Here is a 23,509-nt window from a genome sequence, read left to right as displayed (position 1 = left end):
GAGATATTAATCACCTAATGATAATTAAAATAAACAGAGACTGAAAGTAATTACCCTTATTGTAAAAAAAGCAAAGTATATAAACACTGTTTGTGGCAGGTCCCTCGGTACAGTATATTGTTTTTCTTTCAAGAGCTCTGTAAACCAGTGCATTGTACTGCCTTTGCAAATGTATATGCATTGTAATTCACAATGGTTGCTAGGAGAAGCACCAGAATTCAAGGCAACAGGCTCCCTCCCCTTACCATTCATCACACATTCACACAGCCATGTTTTACAGAGGAAAAGGATTGCAGTTTTGTTAAATGATCAGAACTATTTCACTTGCCAGAACCACTTCAGTAACAAAAAAACCCACACCTAACCAACACAGATGGTTAACCCATCTTTGAGATGAGAAACTGCGAATCACCAAAAATAAATGCAAGTACTCATGTAGAGTCAGGAAAATGGATCTATAAGCCCACTAAGGCAGCTGCTGGATAAAAACACCTCAGCAGATTGCATCTGTACCCATGGCATATATTGCAACAGCAGCAGTCACAGGGAAGACAATTAAAGTTTAAGGTTAAACAAAACTTCTATCCAAGTAATCAGCAGGATCCTACTGCCCAGGTCAGACTCTTCCTATTAGAAGGGTCCCCCCCCCATTCTTACTGAAGAACTATTATGTGGTTTTTGTCTGGAAGGTAGCAATGATACTGTTTCAATGAAAGTGATTTTTTTTGAAACTACAAGGAAGGAGGGCTCTTGCTTGAAGGGAAGGAGAAAATATTAGCATGTGAACTGCTTATTGGGGTGCCAAATAGTTTTTGTTATCTAAATAGGAATGAGAATGCTTTGAGGCACTGGAAAGCAGGCATTTCCTGACAAACAGGTCTGGGCATCTTGCAATTGACAAGGTGGAACCCACTTTCTATGGGTTTCATTACCAAGGTGATTATATTTCCCACAGCATCCAATTTAGAATGTTTTGCCAGACATGTAATTCTAGAATACCCTCTGGTAAAGGTCATGGAAGATTTCCTATAGAAGGTAAAATGGTTTTGAGCATCAGTTTTGTTTTGTTTCAATGCAAACTCTATACATTTGACTACACATAATACATACCTTGAAACAGAAGACAAATACACTTCACACACACACAAATGTACAAAATGCTCAAACTTGTTTCCACAACAATTTTAATGTCATCCTCTAAAATACTGCTATACTTCTCTTACAAGCATTGACCATTTGCACAAAGTGGATTATTCACAGATTTTTTCAGCCATGCCAGAACCATGTGGCAAGAGTGTTTAAAGGTCCAGATTTAACATAGTTTTTTCCAGTTCTGAAAGCATACACATTGCATTATCCTTGTGGATGTGTAGACAGCTGCACAGCCAAGCTGGTAACATGCCAGACTGGCTTAACTCTTCAGCTTTTCTGCAACCTTACCTGTGTTTGTAGCACACGAAAAACATCTTGCTGTTTTGCAAAATTAGGCATTTTCAATTGTGAAACAGATAAAAGCCTTGTTATTCATATATATTAGTATTCTGAGGACGGAGAAGGCAAATGCCCTTGTAACATTTGGCTTAGACTTACAAACTTGCCTTCCATGGATGATCAGTGGTCCTAATATCACATAGAAAAACCTGCCTTAAACCAATACTAGAGGACTACAACACAGATCTGGAAAGTTCCGCCCTGCTTTCCCATCTGGGGAGAAAATTTCTGAACACACATCCCTGCCCCTTTCATTTGGACAAGCAATAATCATTCACAAATTGTAAATTTGATGATGATTAAATTTAAAAATTCTTGATTTTTTTTTTAAAATATGCAAACTAAAAATAAAAAACAGATGCAAAAGGTAACTTATTAACATAATAAGTTTAAGTCTGAAAACTCATCAACATTCAATACTCATGCAATTCACCTTCCTCCCTAGGAAACCCAAATATAAATCAACAATACTGTTAACAGCAAACCAAGGACCAAACAAGACATAATATTTGTTATGTGGTTAGTCAGCATGGGAGATTTTTTTAAAAAAACACACACAAATAGCCGATGCCAGGTGTGTGTGAAAGCCACTAGGACTGTGGCATAAGGAGAAGGTAGGTGGCTTTAAACCTTTGCCTACTCCACAATCCCAGTTACATCCCATTCTATTTGGAACAGTAGCGGGGAGGGAAAAGCTTAAAGCCCCTCATACCACCATCCTAATACAGCTTCACCACTCTGTCAGCCATTTATTTATTTTAAAACTTGCACACCATATGACAAACAGTAAAGTTTGGCCCTAACTAATTAAGTGAATTAACAAAAAAGCAGAAGATTTGTATTCTTGATTGTTGTTCCAGATTCAATGGAGCTCCTTACTTTGGTTTTCCTTCTGAATGCACACTACATTTTTCAAATCAACACAGGGAGTGCAAAAGCTGCCATTGGTTTTTCCAAGAACAGTGGTACCTCAGTTTAAGAACAGCCCTGTTTACAAACCATTCGGTTTATGAACTCCACAAAACCGGAAGCAGTGTCCCTGTTTGCGACCTTTACATCGGTCTAGGAAGGGAATCCGAATGGTGGAAGGGCACCGGTGGAAGGGAGGCCTCATTGGGGAAAGTGCACCTCGGTTTAAGAATGGTTTTGTAAGAATGGACTTCCAGAATGGATTAAGTTTGTAAACCGAGGTACCACTGTACTTCCCTCCTCTCAACATCACCACAAATCCCCATTAAAAGCGGTTGGCTTTCACTGGGCCCCCACTGACCTATCTGTATTTGATGTGTTAACTTGGAGTCTGAGGGGCAAGAAAGGGAGCCACACAGTGATGGAAACAGCAGAAGGGAAATCAGAAAGGGAAATCCTCCCCCCTGCACTGCTGATCAACTGAAAAGACTGCTGGCTCAACTAATGACTCAACCTCAGCAAAACTACAGAATACACAACTGCTGACCACCCTGTGAATATCAGATGACAAGCAGTATACAAATCTGATAAATAATAAATAAGTAAAATCCTTCATTCCTCATTATTATAGTCTCTTGTGTCCTTCAAGGAGGAGTCCACTCCATATTGTGAAACAGTGACTTAGAATACACTGCTACGATACTAACATTTGTAAATTCTGGATGGCTTGTCCCAAAATATTTAAAAGGACAATTTATCCATGGTTTTTCCTGCAATAAAGACAACTAATTGCCAAAACAATGTTTAACAGTGCTCATAAAGCAACACCATTCATATTTACTGTTCTAGCACAACTTTTTGATTGTTCAATTAAGGACATCCCCTGTAAAGTTGAGCATACTAAGATTTTGTTTTCTGGAACCAAACTACTTCTTAAAGTGGACTAGTGCAGTGCTTGATCTTAAAATCTGCAACCCTATCAAAAACCTATATTCCCAATTGTTCTGCGGTGGAACAAAATAGAGGGAAATCCAGGAAATCAAATCCAAACGTAAAGAAGAAACAGGAGAGATAATCACATTCCGGGATGGCTGCACACAAGTAATTACATTCAAATAGTCATTCCAGGTACTGGGTAGCATCCAAGCAGTTCAGATTGTGAGGATTTAGCTGTTTCAAACAAAAACTCACAAATCAGAATTCCACTGCTATCCTCCCACGCAGGAACACACCTGATATGACAGCTCAGCCTGTCTATTCCACAATATACTGCCTCAGGTTTGATGATAACACAGCTAATTTGATGAACAAGGAGAGCTAGAATAACCAGCATACTGCTGATGTATACAGAAAAATGACTACCTCACTGTATACTGTATCTAGTCTTTGATCAAATTCAGCAAGCCATAAACAGAACACAAGTAAATTCCATCACAGTAACAGATAGTAGGGAAGTTTTATGAGCCTTTAAAATCAAACATATTGTCTTGTTTTCTTCTTTCCATGAAAAAGTTCCTGTGCTTGCTTGTTCACTTTTTAATTAATTTCTGATATGCAGGTGTCTCTAAAAACAACAACAATCCTAGTTTGTCCCACAGTTGTTGTTATAGGCTGAAAATTCCTTGCAGCACTCACAACATCAAGCCTTGTTTATTTCTGATCACAGCATTTTCTTCTCACTTAAGCATTAGATACCAAAACTCAAATAGTATGAAATAAACCACTTCCCAGTGACAGCTTCTGAACAGAAGCCATGCTTAACTCATCTGCTTCTTCTAGAAACTCAATAAACAATTAAAACTAAGGCTGGGAATGAAACATCAGCCTTGGAAAAACTATGGAGCAATTTAAAAATTAAGTGAGATTATTAATTGGCTTTAGTGCCTTAAGCATCTTCCCAATTAATCCAATTTAATTTCAGTCTCATAACATTAAGCAGCTTTAAATTAATTTAATTGGCTATATAGAGTATAGTTTAGTTTTCATATTATGGATGATTACACCCAATACTGTATTACTTTTTACACACACCAGAAAGGTCAAAGAAAATGATTTAGCATATTCTCCGTGCAAAATATTTCCACAGTATGATCTAAAATTGAGGGAAGCAAGGGCAACTACAGATATCCAAACTCAAAGGTAAGGCAGTCTGAGACTTCTTCACAAATAATACTCAAGTACTGGTACGTTCTTTCATTTAGTGTGCAAATGTAGCAATGGTGGCAAAGAAGTCCTACTTCTTCGCCAGTGCTGTCCAGCAGAGCTTTCTATGGCCGTGAAGAACTATTACCGTATTTTTCGCACCATAGGGCACACCGGACCATAGGGCGCACCTAGTTTTTAGACGGGGAAATCAAAAAAAAAATCTTTTTCCCCCCCAGCCCCAAAGAGCAGCGTACAGGCTGCACACAACTTTTCCCTGCCGGAGGGGTTGCGCGCGGCTATGGAACAAGCCAAGGCAGCCAGCGGGATGAATGCCGCTCGCTGCTTTGGCTTCCTCTTTAGCCCCGCACAATCTCTCCCTGCCGGAGGGGTTGCGTGCGGCTATGGAACAAGCCTGCATTTGCTCCATAGGACGCTCACACATTTCCCCTCAATTTTTTGAGGGGAAAAACTGCGTCCAATAGAGCAAAAAATACGGTAATTTTTGGTCCTCAAAACAGTTGTGTAGTGAAGGGCCATCTTGAAACGACAGGAATTGGAGCACAATGTTGAAGTGGCTTGACTCATATCTGAAAAATGAGGCCCAAAAGGTGATGCTAGTTTTAGAGTACCGGTACGTTGTCAGCAATATACTGATGGCACACAGCTCTGCTTCTCCTTTACTTTTGCAGGTGTGGCAGTGGAGGTGCTGGACTGCTGTCTTGCCTGGATAATGGACTGGACGAAAACCAACAAACTAAAGGTCAATCTAGATAAGACTGAGGTACTGTTAGTGGGTGGTTCCCTATACCAGATAAATGGGTAGATGCCTGCTCTTGATGGGGTTACGTCTGAATCCCTTGCCTGAGGCTCAGGTGGACTCAGTGGCACCGAGTGCCTTTCATCACCTTTGGCTGGTGGCCCAGCTGAGCCCTATCTGGACAGAGATAGGTGGAGGCGTGGCTGCCAATTAGTTTCCAGGCCCAATTCAAAGTGCTGATTTTGACCTGTAAAGCCTTAAACAGCTCAGGACCACAATGACTTAAGGGTCGCTTCTCCCCATATGAACCAACCTTGACCCTGTGTTCATAATCTGAGGCCCTTCTTGAGAGGCCTGAAGGTGACAGCATGAGAACAGGCCTTTTCTGCAGTGGCTCCCCGTTTGTGGAATGCTCTCCCCAGGGAGGCTCACCAGGCGCCTTCATTACATATCTTTAGGCACCAGGCAAAAATGTTTCTCTATAACCAGGCCTTTGGCTGATTAACATTCTATAGCCTTTAATTGTGTTTGTGGGTGGGGGATTATCGGTTTGTTTTTGTTTTATTATGTATTTTGTGTTCTCATTTTGTATTTTTATGTTCTTGTATTTTACTGTGATCTTGGCAGTAAAATAAAATAAAATAGCAAAGCAAAGCAAGCTGCTCCTCTTCCCATTCAAAATTGGCCTAAAGAATACTGCAAGGTTCTATCTTGTTCCCCATACTACTTAATATCAACATGAAGCCACTGGTGGAGTTCATTCAGAGGTTAGAACTATGCAGTTGTCAATACACTGATGACTTACTAAAAATAATAATAATATTTTATATAATTATAATTATTCAGTGGAAGACAGAAGTGCCTGGCGTGCTCTGGTCCATGGGGTCACGAAGAGTCGGACACGACTAAACGACTAAACAACAACAATTATAATTATTATTTCCTACTTTTTAAAAACATCTGAAGACAGCCCTGTTTAAGGAAGTTTTTAATGTTTAATGCTGTGCTGTGTTTTTAAAATTCGATTGGGAGCTGCCCAGAGTGGCTGGGGAAACCCAGCCAGATGGGCAGGGTATAAATAATAAATTATTATTATTATTATTATTATTATTATTATTATTATTTATCAACTCATTGTGTCATTTCTAACTATCCTAGAAAGGCAACTGAAAGGCAGAATCACTGTTCTATACGTGTGAATGATTTGAGGGGGGCAGAACAAGGCGTGGCTTAATTCACACAAAACAGGAATACTGCTGGTAGGCAGAGCAATTTATTTGTTTGGATTTATAAAATGTTTTTGATGGTACTGCACTGCCTCTGAAACTCAAGGGTGGTTAATCCTGGGACCTGGGCAATTTAAGAACAGTCTTCTTTCATACTCCCCACCCCCACCCTGCCCATGTTCCAACCATCATCTCAGACCCTGTTCTAGATGTCTTGACCTCATGAGACACAGCTGATGACAACCAGAGCATTCTCTGTGGTGGCACCCACTCTTTCAAATGCCTTGCCAAGGGAGGCATGTCAGACCCTGCCACCATATGATTTCAAACAAGTAGTAAATACATGGCTTTTCAAAAGGGTCTTCAGCTTATTCTTTTTCTGTCTTCGCTTCACTGTTGGATTTAGGCTTCACTATTGGATTTATTACTGGAGAGGATTTTTAAATGTTTCTTACAAATGGACTTAACAGGGTTTGTTTTAATTTAAAATATTGTTTTAGTACTATGACTTGTTAGTCTCTAGTTTCTCAGAAAGTAGGCAGGGTGTGCATTTTTGCTGAATGTTTATACCCCTTCATTTTCTCTTACACATTAACAATATCCACAAGTAAGGTATCCCAGATTAAAATAAACAAGTTCTTAGGGAAATCCAAGAAAGGATTTCACACATTCAGTATTTAGGTACAGATATAATATGGACTTTTGAAAGAGACAAAGTGTATCCTGAAGTAGCCAAGTAAAAGAACTTTTACACTGTATAACTATAGCGGTTGAAGACCCTTATCTAGGATAGCAATCTCATAGATTTATATGCTGCACTTAGCAAAGAAACAGAACTTGACAAGAAGCGCTCATAATTAAAGCATCCTAAGGATGTATCTACCTTGGGAAAATAAAAGGTGCTACCATGTTTTAATTAGCAACTTATTTCACAAGTGCAGACAGCTGCCAGTGAATGCAAGAAACAAGATAGGTAAATGTGGGTCAAACAAACTATTATCCTATGCCTTTTCTCTTCTCACCCCCAAAACTAGATGCATTGTGGAAGATGGTGTACTAAGGTGTGTTTCTGATTCTTCCTTTCAAAATGTTTGGGGGAACATTATTCTTAACTTCTCATTTAGCTGCCAACAACTTCTGTCTTGCTCAAAATAAACTAAATTGACCTTATGTTCGAATTTTTAAAGTGAACAATTCAAAAGAAACAGTTTATGAAGTTACTTTTTCAATAAAAAAAAATCATTAGCTAATAATGCCAAATACCTCTTAAAGAAAAACTCAATATGGGTCTGTTAAGCAAAGCCAATATTAAACTAATATACATTAGCCAACCTGGCCTTTGACTCTTCATCCCAATTTATACAACATTTCCAACTATAAACCCTGTCCTTCAATATATATTTATATATTTATTTTTATATATTTATTTATTTATATGCCACCCTATACCCCAAGGTAGGAGTAAGATGAAGCCATGTCTTTTTTATTGAATTTTTATTGAATTTTCTGTTTTACAATTTAAAATACTCGTTTTACATCCTTAAGATATCAATGACTTCCCTTCTTTTCTTTCCATGGTTCATTTTACATATCATAAATCCGTGCATATTTTACAAAAACTATACCATTCATTATTCTATTATTGCATCCATCAAAAGTTATGTCTTCATCCCCAATCCCTTTATACTTACTTCATCTTTATTTTTCTTTGACATGCCAACCAACTTTTCAGCATTTCTCAGAATGTCTGACCTCTTTCCCCTTTGTGGAACAACATATGCCACTGTGAGAGTGATCAGGATGGGAAATTTGTTTATGTATTTGTTCAGGGCAGTAATAAGTTGAAAAAGGAGAACCCAGAACAGCATACAAGTTAAAATACAGAAGAAATATTATTATGATGCCACTATGGCTCTAGTGCCACCTGCTCCACCATATGTTGCAACTCAACCACAAGAGACAGGTTAATTATGTTTCCAAACTCTATATATATGGTGCCAGGCATGCAAAAGTCATTCCAGACAGTTCACTTTCCTTGAACTCAAACAGGGAATTGTGGGACAATATAGCAACTTGAAAGCTCAGCCGAGATCTCAGCCCACATGTCCAATGCTATAGATGAAGCATTTTAAGTTTGAAGTCAATGCAAGAGTTAAAACCACAACTTCAATGAAACCTTTTCAATATTATTATAAATGAGAGTAGATCATGATTCGAAATGCAGTATTGCCAGACTAGGAAGATTTTGTATTATAACACTTGTCAAATTTACCAAAAGCCTATTTTCATAGCAATTGCAGTCACACAACCACAGCGTAACTGCAACTCTCCCACCCATAGACCAATTACAAGCAGCAAAAATCTCCATGTGCCCTCTATAAAAAAGGTGCTCGGGGGGGGGGGAATGGTAGACACCCTAACACTATTCTGCCAACCTGCCACTCCCCACAATTCTTCCTTTCTGGCTACAACATGTGTCCCTGGTAGCCACAGGGAAATCATGTCCTTATTTCTCAGAGAAGTTTAAAACTATTTAAAGAGAAAAGCTTAACGTAGGAACACTGTCTGTACAGTTTTGTGGGACAAAAACCCTCACCACACAGAGAAAATGCTACAAACACATCACCCAAGGTTTAGGTCACTCCCTGTTAACCCCAAAACACAACTAAATACAATTGGTTCAAGATACATGTTTTCTATACAGAGCATCAATGTCCGTGAAAACTAAAATGATAACAAGGAAAAAAGGGCTATGAACTATAGAGGTAAGCCAATGAAACCAACGTTTGCAAACTCCCTGTCATTTATGGTTGCTAAAAGACTGACAAGTTAGAAACAAAGATTTTCATGAATTTAACACTCATGTTCTGTCTGACCTTCACTGTTGCCAATTAACATCTGTTTGCTTGCAGGAAATGTGTGTGTGTGTGTGTTTGTGGAAGATTTTTTTAAAGCATCTTGTAAATAAAAATGTTTAAGTCTCCAGTACTATTGTTTTGGTCTTTAAGGCTTTGCAGGAGATTTTTCTTTTAACCCATATTATTGAATTGCAGTATTTATATTCTTCTTCTAATCCAAGTTACAATAAAATTTGAAATCCTTTACTAAGCTCATTAAACACAAAATGCTATCACAACCTTCAGACAAAACCTTATTACCCAAAGCAAACAGAACTCTATTTACCAGTCTGTGTTTTGGAGCTCAAGTCCCATTTGTAATTAGCACAGAACCAAGCTCCAAGAAGAAAACAGATAAGAATATGGATAACAATTGCCCAATGAATAATCATAGCCTCTTAAGTGAGTCAAAATGTCGACATATAATTTGAAACACTTATCCAGTATCTGCAAAAAATAATAATAATCATGCTTGACGTTCATTTTCTCAAAACCTCAATTATCTAGCATGGTTTACTGAATCAAAGCCTTAAAAGTACAATACCACTCTCAGCAACACACCCATTAAGCACACCAAGAACTTATTAGATGCATCACCAAAAAACATTTTCAAAGGCTTGATTTCAAACATGGATGAGCATAACATATTATGTACACTGAAAGAAAAATCATTAAATATTCTTATTCAACCAGCATGTTGAAATTATACTTACTATTGTCATCAAGTTTCCTAATCTTACACACATTTTCATATAGCCCTCTAATGGGCTACAATTACAACCAGAGGGGAAAAAATATTCAATGAATGCATGTAGGAAAGCAGTGAACAGCTCTATTAGCAAATATATCCAATAAATGAATTTAAACTAAAAAATAACTTTAGAATGAAAGGGCCTATTATATTTAATTATATCCCCAATAAGAATATCATAGGCTTAGATACGTTGAAAATACAGTAGTTTGTAGAAAGCTAGACTACTTATATGGCTAACAGCAAATTGCTCATCACTACGTTTTGAGGGAGGGCAATTGTAGAGTTTTTGGAAGGCTCAGAGTGGCAAGCAAAATGGGTCCCTCTTATATAATACTACCACTGCCCCACCACCACTGCCACCACCACCCCCAGCTTTCTCAAGCTCAGCTATGAACATGATAGATAAGAAAATGCCTACAGAGCACAAATGGGAACAATATTCTTACCCATGTGCTCCATCATCCTTCCAGTACCTTTCCAACAAGGTACACATATGTGGAATCTCCTTCCTCTGGCACTGCCCACGTGAACAACCTTTTCACAGATACTTGCCAGCAGTGCAATGCCCCCTTCCCAAATGCTGAACAACACTGAAATATTCAATACATAAACATTTGACTAGCTATGTTCAGCTCTATGAGTGCATTCTGATTCAAATGATCTATTTTTAATAAGTGTTTACTTCACATCAAGCCAAAATGGCTTGAAGGCCTCCCTGGATTTAAGACGACTGATGCTTTAGTTCATTAGTATTTTTTCTGAAGCTTTTCCACACACAAATGATCCAATAACTGGCATGTATTCTAAGTCAGAAATCAAAAGAATCTTTTTTGTCAGGGAAGATGGAGTACATGAGTGAGTTTGTGAGCATGTGTTTTCCCCTTGGACATAGTTTTGCATAGGGTCCCTTCCAGGGTTATAAGGCTGGGATCCCTGCATATGTTGCAGGGGGCAGGACAGGAGGCATGTCATGGGCAGGGTCCCTGGAAGACCCTTGTCTGCTTTTGTGGTTGTGTGTCTAGGAAGTTGCTGAGCAGGGTGGAAGGCCTGGTTCACAATCTTACCCTTTTCGTATCTAAAATAGTTAAGTAGTATGAGCCCCCATAATAAGCTGTACCTATGCAACTTTCATAGTTGGAACTTTAACCAAATTATTCATGTCTCATGGAAAATATACGTGGAAAGTGTTAAATCCCAGTACATTGGACAAGATATGTGGAAAGTAGTATGGCTTGAGATCCAGAATAGTGTAGCTTGGGAAGGGGGAGAAGCTGTCATCATTGCTATATAACAGTAAAAATCAGGCCATAGTTAGATTGCTGCTTGGAGAGAAAAGGATCCCAATTAGTTAATGCCATCTTTGATAAACCATAGACTTTCATCTTTGATAAACCATAGAAGTGCCCTTACAATTTAATAAAGAATCTGATTATTCATGCTGCAGAGCAAAAATCAATCTTCAACTAGTAAGGATTAAGGGGAGCTCTTGTCGAGAGATATTATCTCAAATCCACCTATTAGAACATTCTTGCACCTGCCTATGAAGAACATGTCACCAACAAAAGTGGATAAACTGTCAGCCTAATGTGGCACAGTAGTGAAGTTTTGCTATTCATATGGCAATAGTATATTGCAAACACAATGCACTCTCCAAAACATGCATATTTTTCAGGCAGATTCATACAGCACCCTATTCCCATGTTTGCCAAGAGTGCTGCAGAGAAGGGGAACATATGCTTTTCTGAGCTTTGGAACAATATTTAGATAATTATTTCAGTGACAACAGAACAAGTTGATGTTCAAGTACTATCAGCAACACGACTTTCAATTAGCAGTTCTGATAACATCCTGTACTTAACATGCCACAAAAGCTGTAAGATGAAATGATTAAAAAAAATTATTTTCAGCAGTAAAAGCAGTTTTTAAAATTAAATTTGTATACCGCCCTTCATCCAAAGATCACACGACAGTTCACAACATAAAAATACAAAATGAGAACACAAAATACATAATAAAACAAAAACAAACCAATAGCCTCCCTCCCACAAATACATTTAAAGGCCATAGAAGGTTAATCAGCTAAAGGCCTGGTTATAGAGAAATGTTTTCGCCTGGTGCCTAAAGTTATGTAACAAAGGCACCAAGTGAACCTCATATGGGGTTAATTCATATGGGGAGACGCAGCCCTTTGAACATTGCGTTCCTGAAATGTTTAAGGCTTTATAGGTCAAAACCAACACTTTGAATTGGGCCCAGAAACTAACTGACAGTCAGTGCATTCAGGCCAGAATTGGTGCAATATGCTCAAACTGCCTTGTCACAGTGAGCAGCCTAACCACTGATGTTTGCACCAGCTGAAGTTTCCAAACAGTCTTCAGAGGCAGCCCTACATATAACACAAATACGGTAATCTAATCTCGAGGGTACTAGAGCATAGACAACAGAAGTTAAGTTATCCCTGTCCAGATAGGGGCACAGCTGGGCCACCCACCCAAGCTGATGGAAGGTACTCCATGCCACCTGAACCATTGCAAAGATGTGCCAGCCACCCCTTACTTAGACAGCCACACCAGAAGGATACCATGGTCGATGCTAAAGCTTTACATCATATAAGAACTGTACAGAAGTAGAACAGTGCATATAGGAAAACAGGGGTGTTTGTTAATAACATAATTATAAATAGGAGAAGATAGGATGCATTCTGTAATTTACAGCACAATCCTATGCATATTTACTCATATGCAAGTCACACCATTGGAAATTGTAAGCGTGCACAGGACTACAGCCTCAGATTACATTTGCATTGTTGAAAAAACTATTCTCTTGCCAAGCCCACACTTGTTAAGATACAGGTAAAAGGACAGAATAGCAATGAGAACCAGACTCAGGTACTTAAACATGTAACCCTGCATTTCAACCATTAGAAGACCTTTAGAAACATGTTTAAAACTGCCTTAAAGGAACATCACTTCCTCTCTCCTGGTGTCACAATGAAGGCAGAAATTAGTAAGCACTCAAATATGGTTTGGAACATCTAACTCTCAAGAGAAAGTGAGAGAGTCTCAACTACAAAATGACTTTTATGCCCAATACTCCAATACTGCAAGCATTACTTCAAGACAAGCTTCATGGATTTCAATGGTTCAAACATATGCATGTTAGAATTGCAGCCTCTGTGGCACTCAATCATTGTAAAGTTAACGATATTAGTGGGACTACATGAATGCACGCTAGCTATGATTTACCCCAAGGCTTTGCAAATACTATCTTCCACGCAAGACTTGTCACAAAAGCTGAACATTTATAGCTTCTTACCTCATCTTCCTAGTCATAAATATTCTTTTTAAATAAATAAAAAACATAGGAAGCTGTTCTACTCTAAGTCAGACCACTGGTCACTCTAGTTCAATACCATCTACACTGAAAACCTCAAACTCCTGTCAGTCAATAGGCAGTCTCTTCCCAATCCTACCTGGAGATGCCAAAGACTGAACCTGGGACCTTCTGCATGCAACGCATGTGCCCTGCACTGATCCACAGTCTTTGTGCTTCAAGTCAAATTTAATGGATGTTTCTTCCCAACCAAGGTGTTAAAACTGAAAACTATACAGAATCTTTTCCCAGAGTCCTCACAAGACCTGTTCTCTGCTATTATTGCAAGCCTGTCTCCCCACGATGAAAGGCAGATAAGGCAACATGCAGCATTATCATTGTTATTGTTGTTATTAAAAATTATTGCATGCTTTTTTTTTACAAAGGTAATTCAAAGCAACTTAAATTTAAACAGACATGAAAGAAAAACAAATAACAATCTACAATACAATCTTTTTTTAAAAGGGGGGGGGGGCAAGAATCAAACATTCCAGAAGAAAGCCACAGATTAATAAGAGTGAAAGGTCTGGCAAAAAAGAAAAAGAAATGCAAATGTAGCAGAGAAAGCTATGTAATGATGGCACCAGGGAAGCTTCTCTGGAAGTGACATTCCACAAGCAGGGAGCCACCACAGAAATGGCCTGTTCTCATGCTACCACTATCTAGACATCCCAAAGAAGGGGCACATGAAGAAGGGCCTCAGATAACAATCACAAGGTCCAAGGTGGTTCATATGGAGAGAAGGATTTAAAGCTCAAAACCAGCATTCTGAATTGGGCCCAGAAACTAATTGGTAGCCAATGAAGTCGGGCCAGGGCTGATGTCATGCACTCAGACTATCTTGCTGACAATGTACTCCAGGACTCCAGATGACTCCACTAAGCGGTTTCGTATAGCTGTTAAATCGCATACAAGATAAAACCTAACCCTGCAGAAACACACAATGAAGGCTCCCTGGGCCTGAACAGCACTCCCCAAGCATCAGCCTGTGGAAACAACCATCCGAGTTGATCTGGAACCACAGCAAAGTGCTGCCGCTCACCCCAACCCAGGTAGCCACTCCAGAAGGATACCATGGCCAGTGGTATCGAAAGCTACTGAGAGATTAAGGAGAATTAACAGGGCCCCGCGTCTCTCCTGACACAGGTCATCATTCCAAAGCATTTTCCATGCCAAAGCTGGGGTTAAATGTCAATTGAAATGGCTCTAGAAAATTGGTCAAGGCGTGGCTTGAACGTGTGCAGCATACTAAAGAGCTAAGACAAGCAACAGACAAGGACAGGGATTTTAAAGTATTTCCTCATCCATAAATATCTAGCTATATTACCCATCAAACCAACTGAACAACTCAAAACATATAATGATCTGTGGGAAAAACTTTATCACTTGGAGGCATGCTGTAAAATACGAGGTGTAGATCAAATTAAGCCAGACAAGATTTAAAGCCCCCTAAAACTCCAAATGCTTTTGAATACGGTTTTGGTAGCAAGGAAATCTTTCTGCTGCAGCAGATGTTAAACACTGAACTGTGAGTGGAAGGGAAACATGTTCCAACTGTGATAATAGGAAGGTCTATGATGGGTCTCATGCTTCTGCTTGTGTAAGAACATATTTGGATAAAGTTTCTTTTTTCTTGTACATCTTTCCAATGAAATATTTAAAAACAGCACTTTTGTGAACAGCAGATACCTTCTGCAAGCAGAAGACACTTTTGGGTTCAACCCAATATTTTTCAACACAGTTTACTGAAGCATAACACGACCGCACAGTAACCACACAATTATCCTGTCTTTTTTTGAAGGCTAACTTTGTTTGGGGGTACAACTTTCGTCTAGAATATTCAAAATATTTTAAACATTATAAATCCCTGAAAGCTAGGGCCCCAGCTGTATAAATCACAACAAAAGACAATGAAACCTCTGGCAAATTGAAAGTTTAAAATAGAATTAAGCATGGCTTGGTGTAAGCAATATATGTTAATATATTTAAAAGTGGAGTAATGATCTAAGTGGTATGTAGGAGTGAGAGTGTTAAGTTTTGATGTGAAATCAGGTTCCCACACAGCTATGGAGCATTACGAACATGAGATGCATGCATAAGTGGCCTCGGACAAGTTGCTATTTCACAGTCTACTCTACCTCAGAGGAGCACTGCAAAAATAAAAAGACAAGATGTCACAAATGCCAGTCTACCCTCCTTGAAATCTTTATCATACAATTATGACATTAACATTCCAAAATCCCATTCTACAGGATACTTTCACATATGCATATAGCCATTTCACTACTCTCAATGTGCACAACATATAATTCCATAAGAGGACATACGACCATACGGAGATTCAGCAGCATATTCCATAATGTATTTAAATGTAGAATCTTACTTACTTTATGTAGTATCTTGCACCTTCAAATGTATAGGCCTCTTCCCAGCCTGTGGGTAGGTCTAAGAAGCAATACAAAGAGCATTTGATCACATGACAGAACCAGTTGAATGTAACCAAGTGCATTTTTAATCTATGCTTTTATCTGTACACATACTAGTGATTGAAATTCCAAAAAATAGCCAATAAGTATGGGGAAGCCATTCTGATTTACACCCACATAAAGTATGTTAGATCCAAACTCAGAAGTGGGGCCACTGCTAACTGAGCCAGCTTTAATATGACAGAGGGAAAACAAGTCTTTAAAATAGAATTTGATATATACAGTGATACCTCTGGATGCGAATGGGATCCGTTCCGGAGCGCCGTTCACATCCTGAAGCACACGCAACCCGCGCCTGCGTGTGTGTGGGTCGCAATTTGCTGCATCTGCGCATGACGTCATTTTGAGCGTTCTGTTACTTCCGCGTCACTGCAGAGCACAACCCGAAAACGCTCAACCCAAAGCTACTTTAACCCGAGGTATGACTGTACCACCGTTTTGCTGGTGTAAATTCCATTGGCTTGCAGGTCATATGACACAGCTGAACATAGTTAGGATCTAATTTATACCTCTCCCCACCTAGTTCCACCCACACCACTCCTCCAGCATGCTAATTTTTCAGGGTTTATGCTGGTGTAAAGTAAGGTACGGTAAAAGACCCCTGGACGGTTAAGTCCAGTCAAAGGCAATTATGGGGTTCAGCGCTCATCTTGCTTTCAGGCCAAGGGAGCCGGGCGTTTGTCCACAGACAGCTTTCCGGGTCATGTGGCCAGCATGACTAAACCGCTTCTGGTGCAGCAGAACACTGTGATGGAAACCAGAGCACACGGAAACGCCATTTACCTTCCCGCCACAGCGGTATCTATTTATCTACTTGCACTGACATGCTTTTGAACTGCTAGGTTGGCAGAAGCTGGGACAAACCAACGGGAGCTCACCCCATCGCACAGATTCAAACCGCCACCCTTTTGATCAGCAAACCCAAGAGGCTCAGTGGTTTAGACCACAGCACCACCTGCATCTCTTGTGTAAAATACACTGGTTTGGGATCAACCAGCTTAGATGTGGGTGGGCTAGGGTGAGGGACTTACACCAGCATAGTCTGGCTGAGAATAAGATCCACTTGATCCTAATTCACCCATCCCAACAGATGTTGTGCTTGGATTGGTCTCTTAGACAAATATTCCTGAAACTATTTGTACATTAGACTTTGTCTTATATTCCATCACGTGGAGTTTTGTCTAGCATCAGTAACATACATCAGTACTAGTTTAGATGCACATATTACTTTAGACACTACTTGTAGTCATGTAACTATCAGCTGTAACATATTTGAACACAAGTCACTCTAAGAACAAGATTGCACTCTAAGTCACGAACTTCCAAAATGGGTAGCTGGGTAAGAATCACAACAGAAGCTATTTGTTATGACAGCATAGTTACATCATCTTGCCATATCTTCAAGTTGAGCTTGCAAGTGTTCATAGACCAGACAATACTATAGAGAATTTATTCTCACTACTAATCCAGTGGCAGAGGAAGAGAAATACGGTGTTTCTCTCTAGTCGGCAATGGAGCATCAATCACTAAAGGCTCTTTTAAGAAGAGGAATCAAAATCAAAGCTTGTCCTCTTCTTCCACTAGAAAAATGCAAAACCAGAGAAAAAAATAGTATGCTTTTTTAATCATAAGCTTCACTGCCTAAAATAATCACTTAGCCAAGAGTACTGTATTTTCTTTTGTTGTCTTAATACATCTGGCTTTGCTTACTGCGATACGTAACACCTGTCTTTTTTAAGCTGCAGTACATAGCATGAAACAGAACAACACCAGTCTAGTAACCAAAATGTTTATAGGAGATACAATCTTCTGGAGAAATATTTTATGCCAGTATGAGGCATTTCAAGCAGTAGTTACAGCAAACTTGTATCAGGGAATATTACACAAGCTAGAGTAAAAAAGCTTTCCACATTCATTCCCATGTAAGAAAAAACAGCAGGTCTGGTTGGTATATTAGTACGATCAGTTATCCAAATATTATCATAAGACTATTTGGAATTCACCATGCCAGCAGTATGAAGCATTCCATTTGCCAAAAAATAAGTTTGGTTCATTACCTTAAAATATTTTTAAGCCAACAAAAAAACCTGACTTTTCATGGAAGTTGCTAACGTGTTTTGGCATAACTGGCAAATTGATGAAGCAGAGAAACAATGTGCATGGAGGAAACAGAATGTATTGAAAATATGATCAGAGAAAAAAAGCTTAAACACAGTGGGAGAACATACATCACCTAATGAATGCCAAGTGTGAAATGCAACTACATTCAACGTAGACCTCCAAATGTATCTGGCTATAAACTATTCCAAGACATTCCCCACAAATTCCAAGACATTCCCCACAAATATGACTAGGAAGGGTGATAAACAGAACACAAGAACCTCTCCTCCAAAATTTCTCCCAGGTCACATGCAGTAAAGACAAAAGAGCAATGTAATGTGTGAATAAGAAACATGCAAACAAGATGTACCAACTGAACGTCTCCAGGCTGCCCTCTCTTTCCTTTTTCCCTACAACAGGTATTTACACCAATGAAAAACAAAAACTGCATTTCTAAATACCCACCTCTCAACAGCCAGTGTACTGTGCCAGCAGGTAGCAAAGCACGAAGCTTTGCTTTAAATCCCTTTTCCAGCCAATCCCTCTTTCTGCTGCTACTCTTCTCCAGAGAAACAAATGGCAAAGGAGACAAATTCTACCTTCCTCTCCTCCCCAGTTATTCCTCAAGCTCCTGCCCCCACTTTCTCAGTCCCACCATTCCCCACCCACTCTCTTATCCTAGATTGAGAGGGAATGTTTCTAGGTGAATGCACTTGAGTGCTATCTATGAATTTCACAAAGCAGTCATCATTAGATGCCAAGCTCTAGAGATCATGATGCTGAAAAGCTATGAGCAGGTGATTTTGTGTTCTGCTCAGGGAGGAAGCTTTAAGCATACAGACTGTGCGACTGTAAGAGAGTACCAGAAGAGGAATCCATTGGCTGTGAGCTACTTTCAAGAAGCATAGCAGTTATAATATAAAAGGCAGACAAAAAGGTAGAAGAGTATGTATACATCAACCAAGACAACTGAAAGCTTGTACCATTATTTCATTTTTGATAGCAGACTTTTGTAACACTTTAACTGCGGAGAACATTTCACCATTGCAGAGAGATTCATTATTCAACCTGCACTTGGGTGCTGCTGGCTAAATATGATTTCCCTCCCATTAGCCTACAATGCATTCAGATACCCTGAATGGCTAGGCAACTGTCACAGGATCATACTGAATAATTACCTGTCCCTTAATTGAGGAAAATAAACATTTCCCTATAGCCATACTGCACAAAGTGTTTATAAATGTCTATATTTGTTTTATCTACTTGCAGAACAGAATAGGGCAGCACAAACGGAGTAGGAATAGATTCAAGAAGCAACACAAGGGAGAAACAGCTTCTTGCTAAAGTTTCATCTGGCTATGTTGAAGATCTTAAAGCAGTTCAGAAAGCTTGTCCAGTGGGTGGAGATGCGGCCACTGAAGAAGATGCATTAAGAGAGCTGCCGATTTCTCTGCAGCTTAGCAGAGTAGTAGCTAGATTTTGGAGGAACACAACTAAGTTGATAAGAAAACAGATGTGAGGTTAGCTGAGCAAGGGCAGGGATAGCAATTCAGAAGCTGAAATCCAGGAGCCAAGTGGGAAAAGATTAGTATGGGTTTAGTCTCCCAAAGAAGAGAGAAGGATTATAGGGTTGGTTACTAAAGAGAATTTGCACAGCAGAATGACAGATGAGGATAATAACAGTAAGGGATAGCCAATGGCTAACAAGTCAGTGAAGAAGATATACTTGGGGGGGGGGTGAATAAGGCAATTAGTAAACTGGACATTTGAGAATAAATACTGTGTAGGAGTACAAAGATAATGAAGGACTGGAAGGCCAATGGGAAATATAGCAAAGAAAACTGCCTAGTTAGGGGTGGGTGAGATTAAGGGTTAATTGGTATTGTGAATCAGTGCAATTTAATTAACTAGGATGGCATGACAGTACGGTAATAGAGGTGAGCCAGACAAAGACAATGTTTACGAGTCAGTTCTTAGGGAAAGTAGAGTTGCTGGAGTTAAAATTATTGAGGAGTGTCACACATTTCACTTAAGGGCATTTGAGCCTCTTGTGTGTCATTTCCCACCAAGAGTTAATATGTTCATCCAAGCCAGAAAAGCAGAAGACAGACATTTTCACACTGGATGTGAAATCTGTACTTTGCAGACACATTATAGACCAGCTTCAAAGTTAGCCTGAAGTGTGCACTCCTTACTTCCTAGACTAGAGGCTGGGCTATCAACAGAAGATTTAGGAATTAAGGAAGTGTCATTGAAGAGACAAAGGGCCCATGGGGAGGGGGTGGCAGGAAACAACTGAGAGATCAGTTAGTTTTGAGAATGCAGACTATGAGGCTCATTGGAAGGAAAGTTACAGTAGGGCAGTAGGATAATGTGTATGAAGTGAAGGGTCAGAGACAACTAGCTCCAAAGATGCTGTGAAAACACAAAAGACTGAAATGGCAGGTACTTGGAGAAAGGGGGCACAGCTGGTTTTAGTTTTCGTTTAAAGGGTGTGGGATAGTATACCTGTACACTACTTTCAAGTGGTCATAGAAAAGGGAGGGAGGGAGGGAGTTAAGAGATTTTGAAGCACAAAATAGTGCCTTTCAAGGGTGGGTCATTGCGGTCATTAGGAGTTTTTTGTGGAGGAAGAAGAACAAATTATTAGTACCAGGCTTGAATGTGAAGCCAAAGCATTCTGGTGAAAGAGAATTCTCTCTCTACTTTGGAAACATGTAGTAAATGAATAGAGTAATTAGATGGGGAAGCAGTTGAGCAAAGAGATGGGTTACAGGGAGACAGAAAAGGGCCTATTAAAGAAAGGGGGAGGGGAGATGAGTGATCACTGAGCATGAGTTGTCATTTTGCCCCTCCCCAAGGAAGGTGAGGACAAAAGCTCCAGTCAACAGCAAAAGAAGAAAAAAGGTTAAGTAAAGTTAATGAGGGGTACAGACAAGTCAAACTGGATTATGGTTGGAAGCAAGAAGAAAACTGAGCCAAGACGTTCTGTAAGAGTTTAGTGATTTTTAAGCACATGTAGAGGAAAACCCAGTGACAGAGGCTCAGTCAAGATTGGAACTGTGGTCCAAGAGGTAGCAGAGACAGGCTTATAGGAAGAGGGTCTGAAATGCCAAATTGAAGGTAAAGCTCAAATGTGTGTGTGGTTTTATATGAAGCCCCCCACAAATTGGAGGGATTAAAATGTGGCAAGTGTAACTCAGTGGTGGCTCTATTTGGAGGGGGGACAAGAAGTGGGATGAAGTCCCCCCCCAAGGACAAGAGATGGGAGTGAGGGAAGGGTTTACAGGCGTGGGGGAATGGGGGTGATTCACTGTGGTGCTTTTGTATGAAGAGCCCACCTCGCCCAAGTTGAAGGGTTTTTAAACATGGAGAGAGGAGCTGACAGCACCTCCAGGCAAAATGTTTAAAGGAGGAGGAAAGCGCCACAGAGAGTGACTCAGTGTCAGCTTTCAAGGTTTTAAGCACATGAGGAGGAGCAGGGTGTGAGAGAGGGGCTGTGTATCTGTGCCTAGGAGAAAAACAGCGTGTGAGAGGAGAGCAAGAAAAGAAGGGCTAGGCAGGTAAGTCGGGGAGGGAAATCGAGAAACCCACCTCCACCTCTTTCTTTCATCACTCACTCTATTCCACCTTCCCTGCAAAGATCTCTCTACACTCTTTTCCACGGAGGGCTTGTGAGGACACGGGAAGGGGGGGGCTGAAAGAGAATGACACACAGAGAGGGAAAGAGAGAGAAAGGGAGGGAGGGAGAAAGTGGGGTTAGCGCCGCTTCCGAGCGGGCTGCGCTGTTTTGTATTTTTTCTTTTCTTACCTGGGCTGCGGCGGTGCCCGGTGATCGCCGCCTCTCCCGTCAGCGGGTGCAGCCAGGTCGTGCTTTTCGCTTCCTCGCTAAGGGGAGAAAATACAGGGCGGCGCGTGAGAGGAGGAGGAGGAGCAGGAGCGCGCGGCGGTGACCCGACCCCGGCCGGACCCTAAAGCCGACCACGACGACCCTCCCTCAGAACCACCCCGGGTCGCCTCAGCAGCGCCGCCGCCGCCACACAGCCGCCTTCGACGCCCCCACCCCGGGCAGGCGGGCAGCCCCGGAGCCGCTCCTCTCCTCCTCCTCTTCTTCTTCTTCTTCCCCTCAGGGTCATGCATCCCTCCTTTCCCGCCTCGCGTCCCTCGCCGCCACCGCTCCCTCCGCCTTTGCTCCCGCCTCGCTCGCTCGCTCGCTTACTTGATGAAGAAGACGCGGCCGCCGCGGCTGATCCCGTAGCTCCAGCAGGCGGGCAGCGAGCGCAGCCGCTCCGCGCTCAGGTCCGCCGCCATGTCCGAGCGCGGCGGAGGAGGAGGCGGCGGCGACGGCGGCAGTAGCAGCCGGGGCGAAAGCGGCGCGCGCGCGGGCACGGGGAGGAAAGAGCGCGAGGCAGTGGGAATGGGCGGGGGGGGGGGAAGGGAGGGAGGGAGTGCGGCGCGCCTCCGCCGCCGCCGTCAACACAGCCGCCGCGCGCGCGCCTCCGCGAGCGAGCCAGCCGAAAACACCTGGACGGCGGCGCGAGCTTGGAGTGAGTGAGAAAAGACAGTTGGGGAAAGGCGGGGGGGGGGAGAGGAGGAGGAGGAGAGAAGCCCATGGGAGGGAGGGCTTATCAGCCGCCAATCAGCACCGAGCTCTCCTGCCACGCTCCTCCTCCTCCTCCTCGATTTCTCCCCTTCAGCTCTTCTCCCTCCCGCCTTCCGGAGCCGACTCAGTGGCTCGCGAACGCGCGCCGCGAAGCCCCGCCCACCGTGGATTCTTTAACCCCGCCTTGAAATTAAAGTGGGGAGGGGGAAACCCAGCAGCGCGCCTCCTATAGGCGACCAGCGGAAGTTACGCGCTCCCGTGTTGCTTAAAAAACTCATGGAAGGGCGAAGTGTGGGTGTGGGGTGTGTGGGTGTGTTTTAATGCTTATTTTTAAGGGATCGTTAACTATTTCACTCACACCCGCACGCAATCTCTACACATAAGTGAGGCCACGTCGTCCGCACACTGGTGTCGTCGCCCCCCCCCCCAGCATGCACGCGCTTTGGCGCTAGTCAATGAGCCATAGCAAAATGTGAGAAAGTGAATTATCGTATTTATACTAGCCTCCTTTTTATTTTCTTTTTGGGATTTTTCTTTCTCCATCCCCCGCCTCCCGAGAGTCGGTGGCAGTCAGTGGGCAGCGGAGTCATTGGGGGTGTTTGCGTCAAAGGCTGCGATGCTCTGCCACGGTTCCGGAGGGGGCGAAAACTAAGTACCGTTGAGCACCGTGCTGCATGTGTGCGCGAGAGATAGCGCAGCATTCCGGGAAGGTGGGAACATTTCTCATATAGGAGCCGCTGTGCCTTGTTTCTGGAGAAGGCGAACATTA

General features: G+C 41.5%; 1 protein-coding gene across 31 annotated transcripts in view; it reads right to left on the bottom strand.

The window, feature by feature from the left end:
* PLEKHA5 (pleckstrin homology domain containing A5) overlaps positions 1 to 22,866 on the bottom strand; it is a 178,776-nt gene extending 155,910 nt beyond the window's left edge. For 26 of the 31 annotated variants that reach the window (XR_014538737.1, XR_014538738.1, XR_014538739.1 and 23 more), the window contains exons 1-3: positions 22,357 to 22,695; positions 21,949 to 22,025; positions 15,939 to 15,996 (exon numbers count right to left, since the gene is read on the bottom strand). Coding sequence is in view for 24 of the 31 variants with exons in the window: in XM_083572550.1 (XP_083428676.1) it covers positions 15,939 to 15,996; positions 21,949 to 22,025; positions 22,357 to 22,448 (227 nt within the window). In the remaining 7 variants the exon portion in view is untranslated. Of the gene's footprint in view, positions 1 to 15,938; positions 15,997 to 21,948; positions 22,026 to 22,356 lie in introns of all 31 variants that reach the window. The other 5 variants (XR_014538742.1, XM_083572573.1, XM_083572556.1 and 2 more) reach the window with 3 other exon arrangements.
* Between the last annotated feature and the right edge of the window lie 643 nt (positions 22,867 to 23,509).

Source organism: Podarcis filfolensis (genome assembly GCF_964270895.1).
Source record: "Podarcis filfolensis genome assembly, chromosome: 10".
Classification (NCBI taxonomy): domain Eukaryota; kingdom Metazoa; phylum Chordata; class Lepidosauria; order Squamata; family Lacertidae; genus Podarcis; species Podarcis filfolensis.
The sequence above is the reverse complement of the archived record's forward strand: the minus strand, read 5'-3'. Positions and strand labels throughout refer to the sequence as shown.